The sequence below is a fragment of the Pimephales promelas genome, chromosome 25 (assembly GCF_988280905.1).
Source record: "Pimephales promelas chromosome 25, fPimPro1.hap1.1, whole genome shotgun sequence".
Lineage (NCBI taxonomy): Eukaryota > Metazoa > Chordata > Actinopteri > Cypriniformes > Leuciscidae > Pimephales > Pimephales promelas.
Genome location: NC_142793.1, coordinates 15,388,431 through 15,405,776, shown reverse-complemented (window position 1 = coordinate 15,405,776; position 17,346 = coordinate 15,388,431). Strand labels below are relative to the sequence as shown.

Sequence of the window (17,346 nt, the reverse complement as noted above, 5' to 3'; positions counted from 1 at the left end):
TTGAGAAGGCAGCCGTATTAGCTGTTTGATAATCATTTTAATTTCCGTTATGTTTCCAACATTGTAGAGAGCCATACAAAACGTATTACCACACTGATAGTCAAGCCTGTATGAGTGAGTGGAGGCGGGGCTAATTTGCATATTCATGGTTCCGCATACTAAATGAAACAAGGGTGTAGAGTTACATTCAAGCTATTTTAAGACATGAATGTTTTTTCACAGAAAAACAATTTTTAAAATGTAATTTTGGTGATCAAAGATGCGTTATAAAGGGACAACATTATTTAGGCTTTAAGGATAACCTATTCATTACTCAATGTTCTCTTTACTGTAGCTTCAAGAGCATTGTGGGAATTGGAGTCGGGGCTGGTGCCTACATCCTCGCCAAATTTGCCGTTAGTATTAAATCTCAGCCTTATATGTTGGTCAATGGTCGTTTCATTCATATTCAGTGCAATTCAACTGTGCTTTCTACACATAGCTGATTTTCCCTGATCTTGTGGAGGGTCTGGTTCTACTCAACATTGACCCCAATGGGAAAGGGTGGATCGACTGGGCTGCGACAAAATTGTCTGGACTCACCAGTGCTTTACCAGACACTGTCCTGGCCCATCTCTTCAGCCAGGTAGAAATTAATCTACATTTCTTACTGTATGTTTCGCTATGGATACACATATAGAGTAACTTTATAAATAAATAATAAGAATTAAAATAATAGTAACTACATATATTAGACTTGATTTCTTCATCAAATAAATGCCATTGTAAAATTGATATCTCAAGCTAAATATTATTTAGCTAACACAAAATGTATTATTGTATTTGAATTACAGGAAGAGCTTATGAACAACACGGAAATTGTGCAAAACTACCGCCAACAGATCAATAACACCGTCAACCAGTTTAACCTACAGCTCTTCTGGAATATGTACAACAGGTAACTGCACACTGCCTTGCTAATATGTATGCAAAGTGATACATAATGCATGGATTAAATAAAAATGCTGATTTGGTAAAAAACATAACAAAAAAAAACGTTTTTTTTTTTCAGCCGCAGGGATTTGGAAATGAACCGCAGTGGCTCTGTGCTAAATGCTAAGACCCTGAGGTGAGGACTATGTTAATTTGACTCTTGAGTAGTTATCACATTTACACATACCTGTGTGATCAGACTAAATTCTCAATTATCATTCTTGTAGTTGCCCGGCCATGCTGGTCGTTGGTGATAATGCTCCGGCTGAGGAAGGCGTGGTGAGTCTTTGTGTGTGATATTTAGGGAGAAAAAAAAATGTAATCATGGTTTGCTCATCATTTTCATTTCAAATGTTCTTCCTCCAATCAAACGTCTCTTCTTTCCGTTTTTCTGTCATATTTGTCGAACGAGTTAGTATTTTGTAATTCAGAGACAGGTCAATACCTTCTGCATTCCTTTCTCTTCCTTTGTTTTGCTCCCTCTTTCTCCATTTTTCTCGTGGGAGCAGATGGCACCGGCCCCAGGGTTGGTCTCCCGGGCTTTGCTTGTTTGTGTGGACTGGGTATTTTTAACTCTGTGCCATGGTCCTTTAATCTAACATATGAAAGCTGGGTTACTGCCCCATCACATCTAATCAGACACACAGGGTGAGAGATGAGGAAAAAGAGGGACACACACAGTGAAGGGATGAGATGGATGAGTGAGAGAGAGGTAAATGACAAAAGGATGAGAAAAGAGAAGGATTTGAGTAATTTGGGTCAAGAGGAGGAAGATGAAAAGGTTGGAGCAGAAGAAACAACAGAAGGATGAGTAAGAGATTAAGACGGAAATATATAAATGGAAAAGCAAGATGCTACCAGTGAATCGTTTGGATTCTTATTATTACAATATTCCCCATTTTATAATAATAATAATAGTAACAATAACAATACTATTAATTATCTGGTTTTACTCCAGTTTCTGTTCTAAATCATCCATATCTTAGAATATATGAAGAGTTCAGATGCAAAAGCCTCTAATGCCATTTGAAATGTTCTTCTTTAATGATGATTTTTATCAAACTTGTATATTTAAGTTCATTAATTTCACTTAAATAACAATTAATAGGTAAGTATCATTGCCATTTAAGTGAAATCACTGAACTTAAAGATACAAGCTTGATAAAAACGATCATTCTAGAAGAAAATTTCTTTTCTTCTAGAATGAAAGAAGAGGCTTTTGCATCTGAACTCTTCATATACACAAATTATTTTAAATTATTAAACATCTATAAAAATGACATATATTTATATTGGTTGGGGAAAGTACACATAGAGGATAGATAGGTTCCATCTGTATCACATATTGACTAATGCAGACACTTAGTGCTGGAATATGACTCATCTCTGCAGTGCCGCTGTAACTGGGACAGACCTCAACAACACACATACATACTCTCTCTATATATATATATACAGTATAATCTCTTCCCTCCATCACACCATCCATTTTACTGCCCATCATTCAACTGCCTTGTAAAAAAAATTGTTATATCTTCTTTGACTTTTCTTTTTAGCATATTCGTACATTTACATTTTTGTAAAAAACAGTGTAAATGCTTTCTATTCTTAGGTTGAGTGCAACTCAAAGCTGGATCCAACCAACACCACATTCCTGAAGGCAAGCGAACAAACATACTGTAGAAATAGAGGCGAAACTTTTTGACATGTACATTTTCAGAAATATATGATAAAAAATGTATTTGGTTTCTTTCAGATGGCTGATTCAGGCGGAATGCCTCAGATTACACAGGTGAGACTGGTGACGACTTGGGGTGAGAATGTGTTGGCTTGACCTGTCTGATCTCAGATCAGTCTTTAACAAATAGTCCATTACAAGGGTGACCCAACACTGCACTAGATTTTTTTTATTGATAAAAATGTCCCTAAAATCAAATATTGATTTTTTTTTATAACAAAAGAAAATTCAAATTTGTATAATTTAATGATCTCTGCCGAAAAAACACGTCACAGGTCTCAAATCTCTCTCTTTTTTTTTAACAGCCTGGCAAACTAACAGAGGCTTTCAAGTACTTCCTGCAGGGAATGGGCTACAGTAAGTCTAATTCATTTAATACCATTTTGACTGTCAAAATATTTACTAACAAATGTTTCAGGGCAAATCAGCACCAAAATCAGTGCATTTAATGATTCTTTGACTGCCAAATGTAAACCGATCCAATATTTTGTGTCCTTTCTCCCATGTGTGTCTTTATCCCATTTTGAGACAGTTGAGAGTGTATGCATGTGAATAAATGTCTGTGTGGAGGTGTTGTATTTGTTATAATCTGTACTGTATGTGTATTTTCCTGCCCTTTCTCAGTTGCTTATGTGAAGGATCGGAGAATGAGTGGGGGGCCAGGTACTTCCTGCTTCCTGTTCACGCCTGCCCTCTTCCTCATGTTGATGATACATGTAGTTTAGTCTTCTAATCCCTCGCTTTTTTTGATTGGCCTTGATTAATTTATGTATTTGTCCTTCCCAGACTGATATTTCCATTCATTCATTTTTTCCTTTATTGACCAGTGATTTTTCCTCTGGAGGAAAAATGTGCTTTGAATGCGCTCTCAAGCTCTCTGCATGGCAGTTATTTGAAAACGTAAACTTAGACTATAAATAACATGAAATATATATATTTTTGGCTTAGAATTATTTTAAAAAGTTTAAAATATATAAAAATTTGCTCCCTTTTCCTGAAATGTAACCTTTAAAAGAGCATTCACAGGCTGCAAGATCTTTTGTATTTTGAATAATATTTTTTTTTTTACATTTATATATTTTTACATACTATTTTCAATATTTTCTTATTTTCAGTACAAATATCTAAACATAAAACCAGACACAATTACTTAGAAGCAAAAATGCATAAAATATTAAAAATCAAAATGGTCGATTTATGTTTAAAACAAAGGGAAATATTCATCAATGGGATAAGGGAAGTGAAATCTTAAATGAAAATATGTCAATAAAAATGAAATTGTTATACAATTTTGCGTGTGTATGTTTAGATATTGATTTTTTACTGAAAAAAAAGACAAATATCTATTAAGAAAATGACTTTTTACACTGAAACCAGGGGCATTTAGATATAAAGATTATGATTGGATTTTTTTTTTGTAGGATTTGAGTCATTTTGGTGTATTTGCGGTGGAATGTTATCAGCTTGAGGCTGAAATTATTCTCGACCAAAAGTTCAAGCATGTCATCCCTGCCTCCTCTGCAACACATCATGCAGCCCAGATGAACTTCCCCGTGGATATGAAATGACTATTCATCTCTCTTTCTCTTTTTCTCTCAGTGCCTTCGGCCAGTATGACCCGTCTCGTTCGCTCTCGAACAGCTTCTCTGACCAGCGCCGGCTCCGTGGATGGTTCTCGCAACCGTGCATGCACAAACTCAGATAGCAGTGAGGGAGTTGGGCAGGTCAGCCACACCATGGAAGTGTCCTGCTGAACCTTGGCACTGTCTCACACGCACACATTTAGAGAGACGTGGCATGGAAGGAAAGCGTGAGAAGAATGAAGGTCTCATACTGCTCTCATTCTTTCTTTCTCAGTCCCTTTCTCTCAGTGTTTCAGTGTTAGCACTCATAAAGGATTAGTTCATCCAGAAATGAAAAATACTTTGATTATTTAATCACCCAGAAGTCTTCAAAACCTGTCTGACTTTTATTTCTTTTGTAGAACACAAAACGATATATAGTGCAAGCTACTATTTTCGATATAATGAAAGTGAATCGTTACCACATCTTCTTTGCGACTATTTTTTTTTGTGAATTGGCTTCAGAAGACTTGACAGGTCAAATACACCACCTTTATGATGCTTGCATTGTGCTTTGTCGCTTTAGGAGCACAACACTTGGTCCCCATCCGCTTCCATTGAATGGAAAAGAGCAGCTTGGGCATTCTACTAAACATCTGCTTTTGTGTTCCACAGAATAAAGAAAGACATAGATAAAAGGTTTTTATTTTGAGTTGAACTTTTCCTTTAACCTGTAAAAATTAAGACTTGCTGTCATTTTCCTCTTCAAAACAGTGTTTGGTTTCTCCCCATTTTGTAACACGGATTCTTAACGCTCAATGTGTCAGTGTTTCTGCACCCTTCGCTGGCTGCCTCCGGCCTTGACCTTTCTCCTAAGACAAAACTACAAGTCCCATCAGCCCCTGCTCTCACTCATTCCTGTCCTATGACAGTCTTTGAGGAGTAACTGATGGGTTGGTCCTGAGGAAGAGGACGAAATAAAGCAAGGGAAAGAAGAAGGGAAGGTTCGTAAACCAGAGGGTGACATTTGTAACCATGTTATGCTCTCCCTCTCAAATATGAATGAAATCAAAGCCATTGTATAGTCAAAGAGGGCGAAAATCTCAAAAAAACAGTTGCTTTCGGCTAATCGTCTCAGCTCGTTCAGTCATCGGGAGTGTATGTATCACCTCATACTGTAAGGAACACGTTTTATTTGCATTATTCAAGCTAAATATGTAAATTAAGTATGAAAAACAGTTTTAAACAGGTTTTCCCCATTAAAGTAGGAGCAGAAGTTGTATGACTGATTCGCCATGTTAGACTGCTTATTTTTTCAAGTATTACATCATAAAGGTCAATGGTCCCACACAAATACCCTTTTAGTGTGCCCTCACTGTCATATAAAAGGGATAGTTTCTGTAAAATCTCCTTTTTATAGACAATCAGCTTCTAACCCAAACCAATCTGTGTGATAGGGTTTTCAGCTTCCCTTACAGCACCCAGCCCCGCACAAAGAATATACCAAAGCTACTGATAGAAATGCACTCACAAATGTACACATACATTTTCCAATGAGGGCTGGGCTCTGCAAGGTAACAGCTTTTGTTTGCAAGCTTGTTTCATAATTTAGATTATTAGTTTAGTTATTTTTTTGTGCTATTTTACTTCTCAATTGACCTTTTCACACGGCTCTTAGTCAACATAGTTGGGTAAATTATAGTTGTGAATGGAAACTTCAACAAATAACTGTTTTTGCATTTCACTTGACTCTAATAGCAAAAAGCATTTGTAGCAACAAAAAAAAAGAGAGATTGATTACAGAGGTCAGAACAAAGATATTTTCCATCACTCCATCAGCCGTTGTAGAAACACTCGTACATCAGCATTACCTAGCTTTCTGAAATTGAATGCCAAGCAATATAACACAAAGTATAGTGTTATAACATGAAATATTTTTACGATTTTTGATGTTGATAATTGTGGGACGTGCTATCTCAGTCTGTGATAAAGGTCCATTATTGGAAAGATGTGTTGTTGATGTACAGTATGTGTACAAACCGCACACAATAATCGGAAAAAAGCACCAACATTCACATGAATGAATGAGCAAATCAGCGGACAAACTAAATTAAAGGGTTAAATAAATGATTAAACAAATAAATGAATGAAATTGAATTAACTTCCGGAGGTGACCGACATGAGCTCAGATCTGATTGGCCGGAGCTGCTAACATGGGACTTACGAGGGCGAAGCAACCATTGACTTTCCATTTCACACTCGCTCTTATTGAATGTCAGTTTTCCTGCAGCTTCCTCAAACAGGAAGTGCACAATTACAACTTTTCAGGGGTGTTTCCTGTGTGTTTGTCTGTAAGGGGCGGGGCTTTCTGGAGCATGTCGCTCCAAGCTCGGAATGTAGGGCAAATCCCACCCCCCAACAAACCCAACCCCCAAAACAAGGTGCCCCGCCCCTCACAGACACTTCCAGTCGCCCCCAAAGGGCTATCGACCCAACGCATCGTGATCGACCTCACTCCGTGCAAAGCTGGGCGCAGCACTGTAGATACTGTACAAAGAGAAAGATGAATGCATGAAACGGAATAAATGTGTAAAATTAGATGAGAGGGAGAGATGGTACGAAAAGACCCGTGGAGGGTGTTCAAAGCGGGAGGGGTTAAAGACAAATTCAAAATAGACAGATTTCCTCCTAAAGACTCAATAGACAAACACATGTTCTTCCCCAGTATTGATTTGCATGCGTTTTGATGAGTTTGTCCTGATTTCCTGTTTGAAGTATGCAGTCGTTAGCTCTTATTAAGAGAGCATGCCCACCTTTCAAAGGTACATGTTTTTTCTCCGATCCCTGATCTCTGCCCGGGGGCCCTGAATGTATAATGTCCTTTGGAAGTGCTGTACAGTATTGTCGATGTGGCCCCGTATCACCTTTACTCGAATCAGGGCTTGCACCAGTTTGACCTGCCACACCTGCCTTCCCTTTCAACCCTTCCCTTCTCAGTCTATCTTCTGCGCTGTAGATACTTGCTGTTTTTAGGGCGTAAATCTAAAAATTGGTCTGTACCACTAGCTTTGTCATGTGGAATTGTTATACTTTTGATTTTTCTTTGAGTTCCTTTTTTTATAATATAGTCATTCTTATTTAACCACGTGTTGCATCTCTTCTTGTGAGAATTCAATGAGTATTATTATTAATATGATTACAATTGTTACGATTAGCCATTGTTTTGTATTAAGCAATAAGTTGTTGATGTTTTTTTTTTCTGGAAGGGGGATGGTTGTTACAGGGATGGTTGTTACAAATATGTCTAAAGAAACAGTAGGAGTCACTCTTAACCTGCTTTACCATAAGACAACTATGAAAAATAATGTGTTTATGTAATATGTACATCTATATACAAGCTGTCACTGTCTGTGTACTACAAATATGAACGTGCAACAAATAAAAATGGATGTACAAACAGGATCAGGTCTTTTAGTTATTTTCTTGCAGTTTGGCTTGTATCGACATTCGACACCCACGAAACACACACACACACACACACACACACACATTTATAAGTATATATCGACATGCTATGTTGACTGCGCTGCTGCTGGTGCGTGGCGATAACGTCACAGATAGGCAGACTGAATCGAGTAACGTTTAACGCCTGTATCATTAAAACTAAAGTTCTTAGAAAAAACATCCACATAAAGTCTGACATGCTTAAATTCAATGCGTTATTTCCTAGTATCGATACAATCAATTGATTAACTTTTAAAACGATTTTAGCCAACTAGCAGAGCACAGATCGATGTAGTTGGAATATGAATTTAAATCGATACCAGAGAATGTCTACACATCGATGTAGAAGATGAATCGTTACACCCCTAATATATAAATAGTTCTAAGTTGCTCTTATGGAAACCACATTTGGAAACCACTTATGGAAACCACATTTCTTCCACATTTGAATGCCATCATAAACCTTTTGTCATAATTGTCCTTATCATAATTTGTCTGCAGTAGTAGGCTAATCCAGCTCACACATTTCATAAACTTTGCTGTAGCCTAGTTTATTTCAAGAAACAAAATTTGCGATACATTTGTGAATTTCTTCCTCACATGCATAACAAAGCTAGGCATTTAAAGATGCATTGAAAGAAAACTTTTATAAGCTGCATTTCAATTAACATTAGCCTACTTCTAAGCTATACAATAAATGTACATACTTCATTGGTGAAGGGAATTCCTTTTAATATAATATGATAAGGCACATATTTAATGAAATTTCTAGTCACACTTTATATTAGGTATTGTTAACTACTTTGTAGGCCTACTTTCATAAAAAATAGTACAATGCACTTGTGTTCATATTGAATATCAAAACACTTTTGCTGCTACTGAGGTGAGATATGGGTAAGGTCAGGGTGGGATGGTTAGGTTTAAGGGAGGGTTAAGGGGTATGGGAAGGGTCAACGGGGTAATCATAGATGTAATTACAAAAATTAATTAGTTAATAAGTTTAGTGTAAAAACATTTATGTGCACAATAAGTGTATTGTATCAAATTATTAATTTAAATGTACATACAAAGACACCTAATATAAAGTGGGACCAAATTTGATTGATACCACAGACTCTTTGAAACTTTTTAGATGTGAAAACTAAAATTAGCAACTGATATATTCATTGTCTTGCATTATCTTAACCCTGCAAATACACACTTAAAAAAATACTCTGCTATCTTTATGATCTACGATCATTTGCAATGTACTATTTCTAATCTTGCAAACTATTAGTACAGACAGAATGTGAAATGGGATGCAGCTATAATGTCTCAAATAACTGGAGACTTACTGAAAGATGAGCTCATAAGTTAGAATGTAGGCATCACTGTAGACATACAGCAGATGATCTCTGGGGTCATAGTTTAGAAACTGAATATTAGTCTGCATCTTCTTAATATTAATTTTCAAATCAAAGCGCTCTTCTTTTGTCTTGGTGTCATAAGAGTAAAAGATCTCTTCTGTTTCTTGATCTAGGTAACGAGTAGCATAAAGCACACCGCACACCATGAAGGTGTTTGTGGCAGTCCTTTTGTGAAGAGAAGTGGACCATGTTTGGTTTAAAACAGGAGGGTTACTCGTCTCAACTTTACTGATTATCACATTTCCAAAGTTGCTTGTGGTTGCGTATATAACATAGACGCCCGATTCATCTGTGGCGAAATCCATATCTGTATAGGCGTATGTGGCGGCGAGATGTGCGAAAGGAAACTTGTTGCTGTAACCTGTATCTTTAGGTAAAGCAACAGTACTGACAGCACGAGTCGTCATGTTGAACTGACAGACGGAGTATGTGTTGTAACAGTTATAGTAGAGCGCATTGCCGTACATGACCATGTTTGGCCCCTGAATTGTGTTTGTTGTGGGGTTGGTGCTTGAAATATATGTATCTTTTGGTCCTATACCTAATAAAAGAGTACTCAAGGTACCGTACTGGCGGATAAAGTTGCCGTAAATATTACTAGTGGACAGCACCACCAGCCAGTACTTGTTCTCGTCTCCTGGAGCCGGCTGTGCATCTCGACCCCAAGCACCGTAAGTATAGGAGGTGAATACCGTGAGGGAATACGTTCTCGGTCCCGCCACACTGACCACACGGCCCAGACCACAGCGGGCTGCAAAGAGAAACAGAAACGTAAGACTTTCTGCTGTGGTTAAAAATGAAAAAGCTCAGAAAGCTTGAGTTAAGCGATTATTGGGGTCTTAGCAAACCTGGGAGAACTGTAGGAGGTGCTGCTGTAGTAGCATTGAGCTCTTCTTTACACTGTTCCAGGTCCCTCTTAACGCGCTCGTTCTCTCTATTTGTCTTTATCACCTGCATGTTGTCAAACTTCTCCAGTTCCGCCATTTTGTCTTTCATAACTTCAAGCTTTAAAGGGATAGTTCACCCAAAAATTAAAATGATGTCTTCCCAAGCCCGTAAGACCTCCGTTCATCTTCGGAACACGGTTTAAGATATTTTAGTTCACAAGTTCACACTTACAAATAAGTCAAATAGAATAAATGCGTATTTGGCGTACTGTCCGAGGAGAGGGCTCCGGGCTCGGTATGCGGCCCGAACTCAGAGTACTCCCCCCGTATTGCTGGATAACAAGTAACGAGGCGAGTGTGAGGAGACGGGGTGGTGGAGGGATGCTGAAAAACTGTCGAGGAACATTGGTGAGTCAAATGAGTATAAACATGTATATATATAGGTCTCCAACTCATGCTGATTGGGTAGACATGTTGATTACTGATTGTCAACAGCTGGTTGGAATGATAATTGGATCAATTATTTAAACATGCTCCTCCCAAACTTTATTTATAAAACATCATATGTAGAGTTTTCTGTCCCTCCATTGAAAATGTATGTACGGTATACTGTCTTTGTCCAGAAAGGTAATAAAGACATCATCAAAGTAGTCCATGTGACATCAGTGGGTTAGTTAGAATGTGTTGAGGCATCGATAATACATTTTGGTCCAAAAATAACAAAAACTATGACTTTATTAAACATTGGATTGTCTTCCGGTTCTGTCCGCATTGACGTTACTGACGGAACCGGAAGAGAATACAATGTTTAATAAAGTCGTAGTTTTTGTTATATTTGGACCAAAATGTATTATCGATGCTTCAAAACATTCTAACTAACCCACTGATGTCACATGGACTACTTTGATGATGTCTTTATTACCTTTCTGGACAAGGACAGTATACCGTACATACATTTTCAATGGAGGGACAGAAAACTCTCGGACTAAATCTAAATTATCTTAAACTCTGTTACGAAGATGAACGGAGGTCTTATGGGCTTGGGATCTTATGAGACATGACGACATCATTTTCATTTTTGGGTGAACAATCCCTTTAAGAAAAATATCACATAGTACATTTTTTAAACTCTATATCTGCAGTTTGAAGACAACAGATGAGCCTATTAAAACTTGGATATTTTTTATGTAAAAAAATAATAATTATAGAAACACAAAAGAACCAAATAAATGATTAATATTAGAAAATAATAATAATAAAAACGACAAAGCACTTTTTTGTACAGCACGTCACCTGAGCTGCAGGCTGTACACTGAGGTGATGGTAATTTTGGGTGGTCCTGTTGAGTTTGTTGAGGAGGTCCTGAATCTCGGCGATCTCTAACTCGATGATGCGCAGAGACACGGCTCCATATAGATTCCTGTCATCCTCCTTTTCTAGCACGATCACGTTTTCCTCCACCTGCTTGACGCGTTGTTGTAGACCCAGCATAAGCCTGTCTAAGTCTGTCATCTGCAGAAATTTACATTAACACTTATAATTGTCTTAATTTAGTTATTTAAACTACATATAACATTTGAGAAAAAAATATACTTTGAATTCTACCTTTTCTGAAGTGATGGTCCTAGTGCATTGTAAGGCAGAGGTTTCTACGTTCTTGAGTTTTTTCTCAGGGAAAGCAGGATCTGAATTTTTTAGATCGCACACGCAGTCCTTCCCTCTCACGGACTGTGATGATCAAACGACAGGAAATTCAATTATACAAAACAAGCAAAAGCACATTATTTGAAATTTAATAGTCATGTAGGAAAATATAGTGTTGATTTCTTTCTTACCTGAGTGAAAGTTAGAGGAATGAGGATCAACAAAATGAATATAGACTGACTCATGTCTGTAGAAAGTGGACCCTGCGATAAACAATGTTTGGTAGAAGCTGCAGAGTTTTAAAGCCATATCATTATGGTGAAATAATTAAAAAAAAAAGTGAGATATACTTCTTTATTTCTGTGGGTGGAACAGTTTGTTGCAATCTTCGTCTTATCTTTGTGGACACCTTCAGTAGGTCCATGAGTAATTGAAAATTGTATTGTTAATCATGAACTGACAAATTTTCGACGCTTGTTTTGCCCCACAGTCGGTAATATTGCAGATTTGTTGAGAGAGGTGTGTTGGTTTGTTTTTTTCTTCTAAAGTTCTTTTGTAACACTTTATGTATTTGCAACATCAAAGCGTTTGTTATTTGCTCATCATGCTCTCGTACCTGTTGGTCCTCACAGTCACAGTAAGTCCCATCTTTAATATGTTTTGGATTTCTTTAATGACTTTATTTGGAATGTTTTTTTAATGGAACAAAATTAAATTTTAAAATTAAATATAAATGTACAGTATTGTTTATTTATATTAATTATAATTACTTTCTATATTAAAGTGGTAATATAATAGATCTCATTATTTGACTCCCAATAAAATTAATTTGTACTAATATGTTTGTTCAATGATATGGATATGTCTATATGTTTATAAAATTAAATATGAATTTACAGTATTGTTTATTTATATTTAATATAGCCTAATTACTTTCTATATATAGGCTATTATAATGGCTATATACTAGATCTCATTATTTGACTCCCAATAAAATTAATTTGTACCTAATATGTTAGTTCAATGATATGGATATGTCTATATATGTTTATACAATTAAATATGAATTTACAGTATTGTTTATTTATATTTATTATAATTAATTTCTATACATATTAAAGTGGTAATATAATAGATCTCATTATTTGACTCCCAATAAAACAAATTTGTACTAATAAGTTAGTTCAATGATATGGATATGTCTATGTTTATAAAATTAAATATAAATTTGCAGTATTGTTTATTTATATTTATTATAATTACTTTCTATACATATTAAAGTGGTAATATAATAGATCTCATTATTTGACTCCCAAAAATTATTGAAGCATTAATTAAGGTAACAATTTACAAGGTTATTTTATTTTAATAACTTGTTATAATACAATAAATTAAGGTTAAATTTTTTTTGGTTAAAATTAAACTCATGCATTAATTTGCCATGTAATTGTTTAAAAGGCAAAAATTCAGTAAAATGCTTGAATTGTGAATTGCATCCAATATCTTGTGTTTTCATGTGTTTATGTGTATGATCAGGCGACTGCTCAGGCTCAGAGAATTCCAGGTGAAGAGCAGAATGGTTCCTGCGTGTGTAAATTAAGCAGCTCTATCTGGGCTTTCCCTACTGTGAAATTCGAGGAAGTCGCAAATCAAGTCCAGACCTGTGAGGACAACCTTACACAGTTTCATAAAAAGGTGAGATCCTTTAAAGTCAAATAATAGTGTAGATTCAAATAATGTCAGTGAACTCATTTGCGTTGTAAACTTCCAGGTAAAGGCCAGTAATGTACAACTGCCAAAGATGGAACTCACTCTTAAGGAGATCACAGCCCGCCTGAAACCGTTTGAGTATCTGAACACAAACGGCCTGTACAACGCCCTTCACCTGCGACAGCTGATGGAGGAACTTGACGAAATCTATTACACTGCCAGTGATGCTCACAAGAAAAGCCCCAGCAAAGAGACCAGTGACCTTCTGAAGGAGGTAGATCTTTCTTAAAATAGTGACTAGGTTTCCAAAAATACCCAAACAACATAAAAAAGCACCATAAAAGTAGTCCATATGATTTGTCATGCTATTTGAGTGTTTTTTTTTTAAATATACTATTAAAACAATTATTATTTTAATAAATTCTGTTTTAGCTTTATTATTTTTATATGTTTACAGTGGTAATTTTGTTATATTATTTTGGTTTGTGTGTATATGTTTATATATATATATATATATATATATATATATATATATAGGCCTAAGCTTTATTTTAATTACCAAAAACAACTTTCAGTCGGTTTAGTCAACAATAACAATGGTTGCCACAAGTCTTCTGAAGTCATATGATAGTTTTGAATGAGAAATATTTAAATCAAAGACATTATTCAATGATAAATTGTTTGAAGCTCATCTTTAGTTATAGACACAAACACGTCACCTTGGGGTTCTAAGCATGCGTCAAAATGGCCGCCATCTTAGAACGGGGTCTTGTCATAGGAAGTAGCTAGCTGCTATCTCTGCCTTTACTTCGAATTAATGGATGGCAGCGGACTTTCATGCTGCGGATGATGATCACGAATGAAAAAAAATGCTGGGTTGTTTTAACCCAACTTTGGGTCAAATATGGACTAACCCAGCCATTGGGTTAAATTTTTACATTACATTTTTAACCCAACATTTCGTGTTTGTCCATATTTGACCCAAAATTGGGTTAAAACAACCCAGCATTTTTTAGAGTGTAGGAAGAATGTTTTCTACAAAATTATTATTATTTTACAAATTTTTCTGGAATCAATGATAAATACATGTCTAACTGTTGGAACGAAAAAAAATGTGAAAAACCGCATTCATGATGATTTATGGTGATTTTATTTCTGTTAGACCTTTGCATTAAAGTTGAGGGGCTCCCCTGTTCCAAGATGGCGGCTCTATTGACGCATTTGTTCTAATGAACTGCCATAGCCAAGGCGACACGATGAGTGCTTGTGGATCCTTTTGAACATTTTTCCACATCTCATATTCACTCATAAAGTTCTCAAATGTAGCCATTTTAGGCTCAAACCAGTCAATGCGCTCATTTTCTCTGATATCGTCAGATAGTTGTTCTTACACAAGCCTATGAGCAGTCTTGAATTCTTCAAGTGACATAAAAAATATCTCTGCACTTCTTTTTAATGATTCCACATCACAACCCTCAGCAAGCAATGCCTTTACTTCATTTATCCTACGTGTGCACACACCAAGCTTTCCCCTACGCATAGAACTGAGGGATCCAATGCTTTGTTTAACACCATCCTTTTCATTTTTGGACATTTCATCAGCCATGTTTGACACAAACAAGCACAATCAAGTATCCAGCTTTCCATAGAATCAGCAGGCCACAATGTACAGATAAGCATCAGCTTCTTGTACCATGCTTTGATCAAAGCCAAAATTCTCAACCACAGCTTTTAGAAATAAGTTCACCCTTGTTTACTCACGCATTGGATGAATTTCAGAATCCTTTCAAAGCTGTCGATACGTGTCACTCATGGCTTGATCATTCCAGGATCGGGCCTACCGCATGCCTGCATGTCCTTCTTGGGAGTTTTTTGACTTAATGTAGTGGCTTCTTTCCTTCTAAAGCCACTTCCATGAGAGAAAGTATTTTTGACGCTACATCTGTTTTAACAAGACTTGAGTTTTATTGTAACAAAAAGGTGAAAACTTGAAGACAAAACTCTGTGTTCCAAAACAAACAGTGCTGTGTGGTGTACAGTAGGTCAAAAACTGTCTCCCTTCCCCTCTGCCCTTGCCACATCACTTCCTGTTTAAGATGGCTACCTCCAGGAAGTCCCAAAAAAGGGGTTCAATTCCTTCCCCTTACCACAGGGGGGAGTACAGACAGTAGTTACATACAACCATGACATTAAGTAACATTATTAATAGCCTTATGGCTCCTACAATAACTATGATGTTTAGTCAGCAATCATATCCAAAAATCAGAAGTGGCAGAAAATGTTTTTTTTCCTGCTCATTGAAGTTCAAATTGCAAATGAACAAAAGATTCGCCAAAAAATGGAAGACGACAAAACAGATTTTCGAGTGGATCCAAAGATATGTTGACAATGTTTCTGTATTCTGTTTCTCTCAGTTGACTAGGGCAAAGAAGGACATCCAGAACATGTACAAAAGCAATGTCTTCAATCTAGAGACAATGAAAACCAGGCTACGTGACCTCAACAACAGAGCCCAGAACTGCAAGACCATACCTGAAGACTTTAGAAGTAAGTACATGACTCTCAATGAGAGGAGAAATGTTTTGACATTTCCGTTGAGATCTCATTGATGTTTTCAACAGCATTGTGAAAATCGGTTTGCTCTTTTCATGAAAGAGACTTTAAAATATGTTTACCTGAATATTGAACATATGACCAATACATATACAATGCACTTGCAGGCACTTGTCATCAGCGTATCATGTCCAACATAAGTTCTCCAGTTGTCACCAAGCTCAATTCCATCAGCAAGTCCTATATATCTGGTGCTTGGGGTAAGGAGGCCAGACCGAACAGCAAGGAACGTTATTGGGAACACTGTCTGGTGAGTGGAAACAAGCATGGGAACACAATCAGGATGTACAACTCGTACGAAGATTTCATGGCCAGCAAGAACTACAAAGATGAACAGATAGCATCATCCTACAGCCACAAAAATGCTGTTCAGGGCTCTGGCACTATACTGTATGACAACACTGTGTTTTACCAATGCTACAGCACCGCTGAGATCTGTAGCTTCAACATTACAACACAAGCAACCAAGCGTGTAAAACTGGATGGTGCCGGAATCGCCAACAAGTTCCCTTTCTGCTACTACAGCTGCCATGACTGGACAGACATCGACCTGGAGGCTGACCGAGACGCCGTGTGGGTGATATACGCCACCGAGGAGAACCACGGCAACATTGTTGTGAGTCGCTTAGACCCGCTGGAGCTCAACATCACACACACCTGGAAGACACATCTCTTTAAGAGGTCCGTCACCAGCACGTTCATGGTGTGCGGGGTCCTGTACGCTACACGCTATGTTAGTACTTACCAAGAAGAGGTGTTTTATGCCTTTGATACAACCACTGGCCAAGAGATAAACACTCTTTCTTTGCCTTTTGAGAAGGTTTCTGCTGGAATAGCCAATCTAAACTACAACCCTGTTGATAGGAGACTTTACATGTATAATGATGCCTATCTTTTATCATATGATACCTTCAACTGAGAGTCTTTTATATGCAGCTAAGAAAAAAAAGCAATACCATATAGTTTATATCAGTCCAAATTGCACAGAATGCAGAAAATCTTAAAATATGCAGAGGTTAATCTAAATTTTTTTTGTGCTATATTGTTATATGACTGTGAGTCTTTTGAATTGTTTTTGTCTAATTTTGTTATTACAATAAATGTTCTTAATACAGATTAGCAAATGCTTAATAAATATGCTTTAAGTACAGCACTTCTCTGTCAGTTCTCTGTTGTATTTTTTTACTAAATACTGTTGCGAACTGCACACTTTCTTTCAGTACTGTAATGTCACAACACATACTGCAGACAAAATGTGATCTCATCAGTCTATAGGCTTCTTGAAAGTCGATGTTCATTGTTAGATTATT

General features: G+C 36.8%; 3 protein-coding genes across 9 annotated transcripts in view; 2 read left to right on the top strand and 1 right to left on the bottom strand.

Annotated features, from left to right (window-relative positions):
* Nucleotides 1–7,734, top strand: part of ndrg4 (NDRG family member 4) — a 30,465-nt gene extending 22,731 nt beyond the window's left edge. For 5 of the 7 annotated variants that reach the window (XM_039648032.2, XM_039648034.2, XM_039648035.2 and 2 more), the window contains 10 exons: nucleotides 335–395; nucleotides 482–625; nucleotides 834–937; nucleotides 1,052–1,108; nucleotides 1,200–1,251; nucleotides 2,585–2,632; nucleotides 2,729–2,764; nucleotides 3,016–3,067; nucleotides 3,335–3,373; nucleotides 4,310–7,734. In XM_039648032.2, the coding sequence (XP_039503966.1) occupies nucleotides 335–395; nucleotides 482–625; nucleotides 834–937; nucleotides 1,052–1,108; nucleotides 1,200–1,251; nucleotides 2,585–2,632; nucleotides 2,729–2,764; nucleotides 3,016–3,067; nucleotides 3,335–3,373; nucleotides 4,310–4,464 (748 nt within the window). In that variant the 3' untranslated portion in view covers nucleotides 4,465–7,734. The remainder of the gene's footprint in view (nucleotides 1–334; nucleotides 396–481; nucleotides 626–833; nucleotides 938–1,051; nucleotides 1,109–1,199; nucleotides 1,252–2,584; nucleotides 2,633–2,728; nucleotides 2,765–3,015; nucleotides 3,068–3,334; nucleotides 3,374–4,309) is intronic. The other 2 variants (XM_039648033.2, XM_039648038.2) reach the window with 1 other exon arrangement.
* Nucleotides 7,735–8,278: 544 nt separating this feature from the next.
* On the bottom strand, nucleotides 8,279–15,468 carry LOC120460289 (olfactomedin-4). The gene is made up of 6 exons (XM_039647987.2): nucleotides 15,185–15,468; nucleotides 11,905–11,976; nucleotides 11,675–11,797; nucleotides 11,363–11,581; nucleotides 10,031–10,187; nucleotides 8,279–9,933 (listed from the first exon to the last, which is right to left on the bottom strand). Exons 2-6 carry the CDS (start codon nucleotides 11,956–11,958, stop codon nucleotides 9,107–9,109), a joined length of 1,380 nt encoding a protein of 459 aa, XP_039503921.2. The 5' UTR covers nucleotides 11,959–11,976; nucleotides 15,185–15,468; the 3' UTR covers nucleotides 8,279–9,106.
* LOC120460288 (olfactomedin-4) lies at nucleotides 12,264–17,189 on the top strand. Its single transcript, XM_039647985.2, has 5 exons — nucleotides 12,264–12,350; nucleotides 13,250–13,408; nucleotides 13,485–13,697; nucleotides 15,838–15,970; nucleotides 16,144–17,189. The coding sequence occupies exons 1-5, from the start codon at nucleotides 12,279–12,281 to the stop codon at nucleotides 16,953–16,955; spliced, it is 1,389 nt and encodes a 462-aa protein (XP_039503919.2). The 5' UTR covers nucleotides 12,264–12,278; the 3' UTR covers nucleotides 16,956–17,189.
* Nucleotides 17,190–17,346: the final 157 nt, after the last annotated feature.

What these genes read in the sequence shown, in the direction of transcription:
- LOC120460289 (XM_039647987.2), bottom strand. Translation starts at nt 11,958, where the DNA reads ATGAGTCAGTCTATATTCATTTTGTTGATCCTCATTCCTCTAACTTTC. An exon ending in TTCCTCTAACTTTCACTCAG is followed by an intron (nt 11,798 to 11,904) that starts GTAAGAAAGAAA and finishes TGATCATCACAG; the next exon opens with TCCGTGAGAGGGAAGGACTG. An exon ending in GGACCATCACTTCAGAAAAG is followed by an intron (nt 11,582 to 11,674) that starts GTAGAATTCAAA and finishes AAATTTCTGCAG; the next exon opens with ATGACAGACTTAGACAGGCT.
- LOC120460288 (XM_039647985.2), top strand. Translation starts at nt 12,279, where the DNA reads ATGTATTTGCAACATCAAAGCGTTTGTTATTTGCTCATCATGCTCTCG. An exon ending in TGTTGGTCCTCACAGTCACA is followed by an intron (nt 12,351 to 13,249) that starts GTAAGTCCCATC and finishes GTGTATGATCAG; the next exon opens with GCGACTGCTCAGGCTCAGAG. An exon ending in CCAGTGACCTTCTGAAGGAG is followed by an intron (nt 13,698 to 15,837) that starts GTAGATCTTTCT and finishes TGTTTCTCTCAG; the next exon opens with TTGACTAGGGCAAAGAAGGA.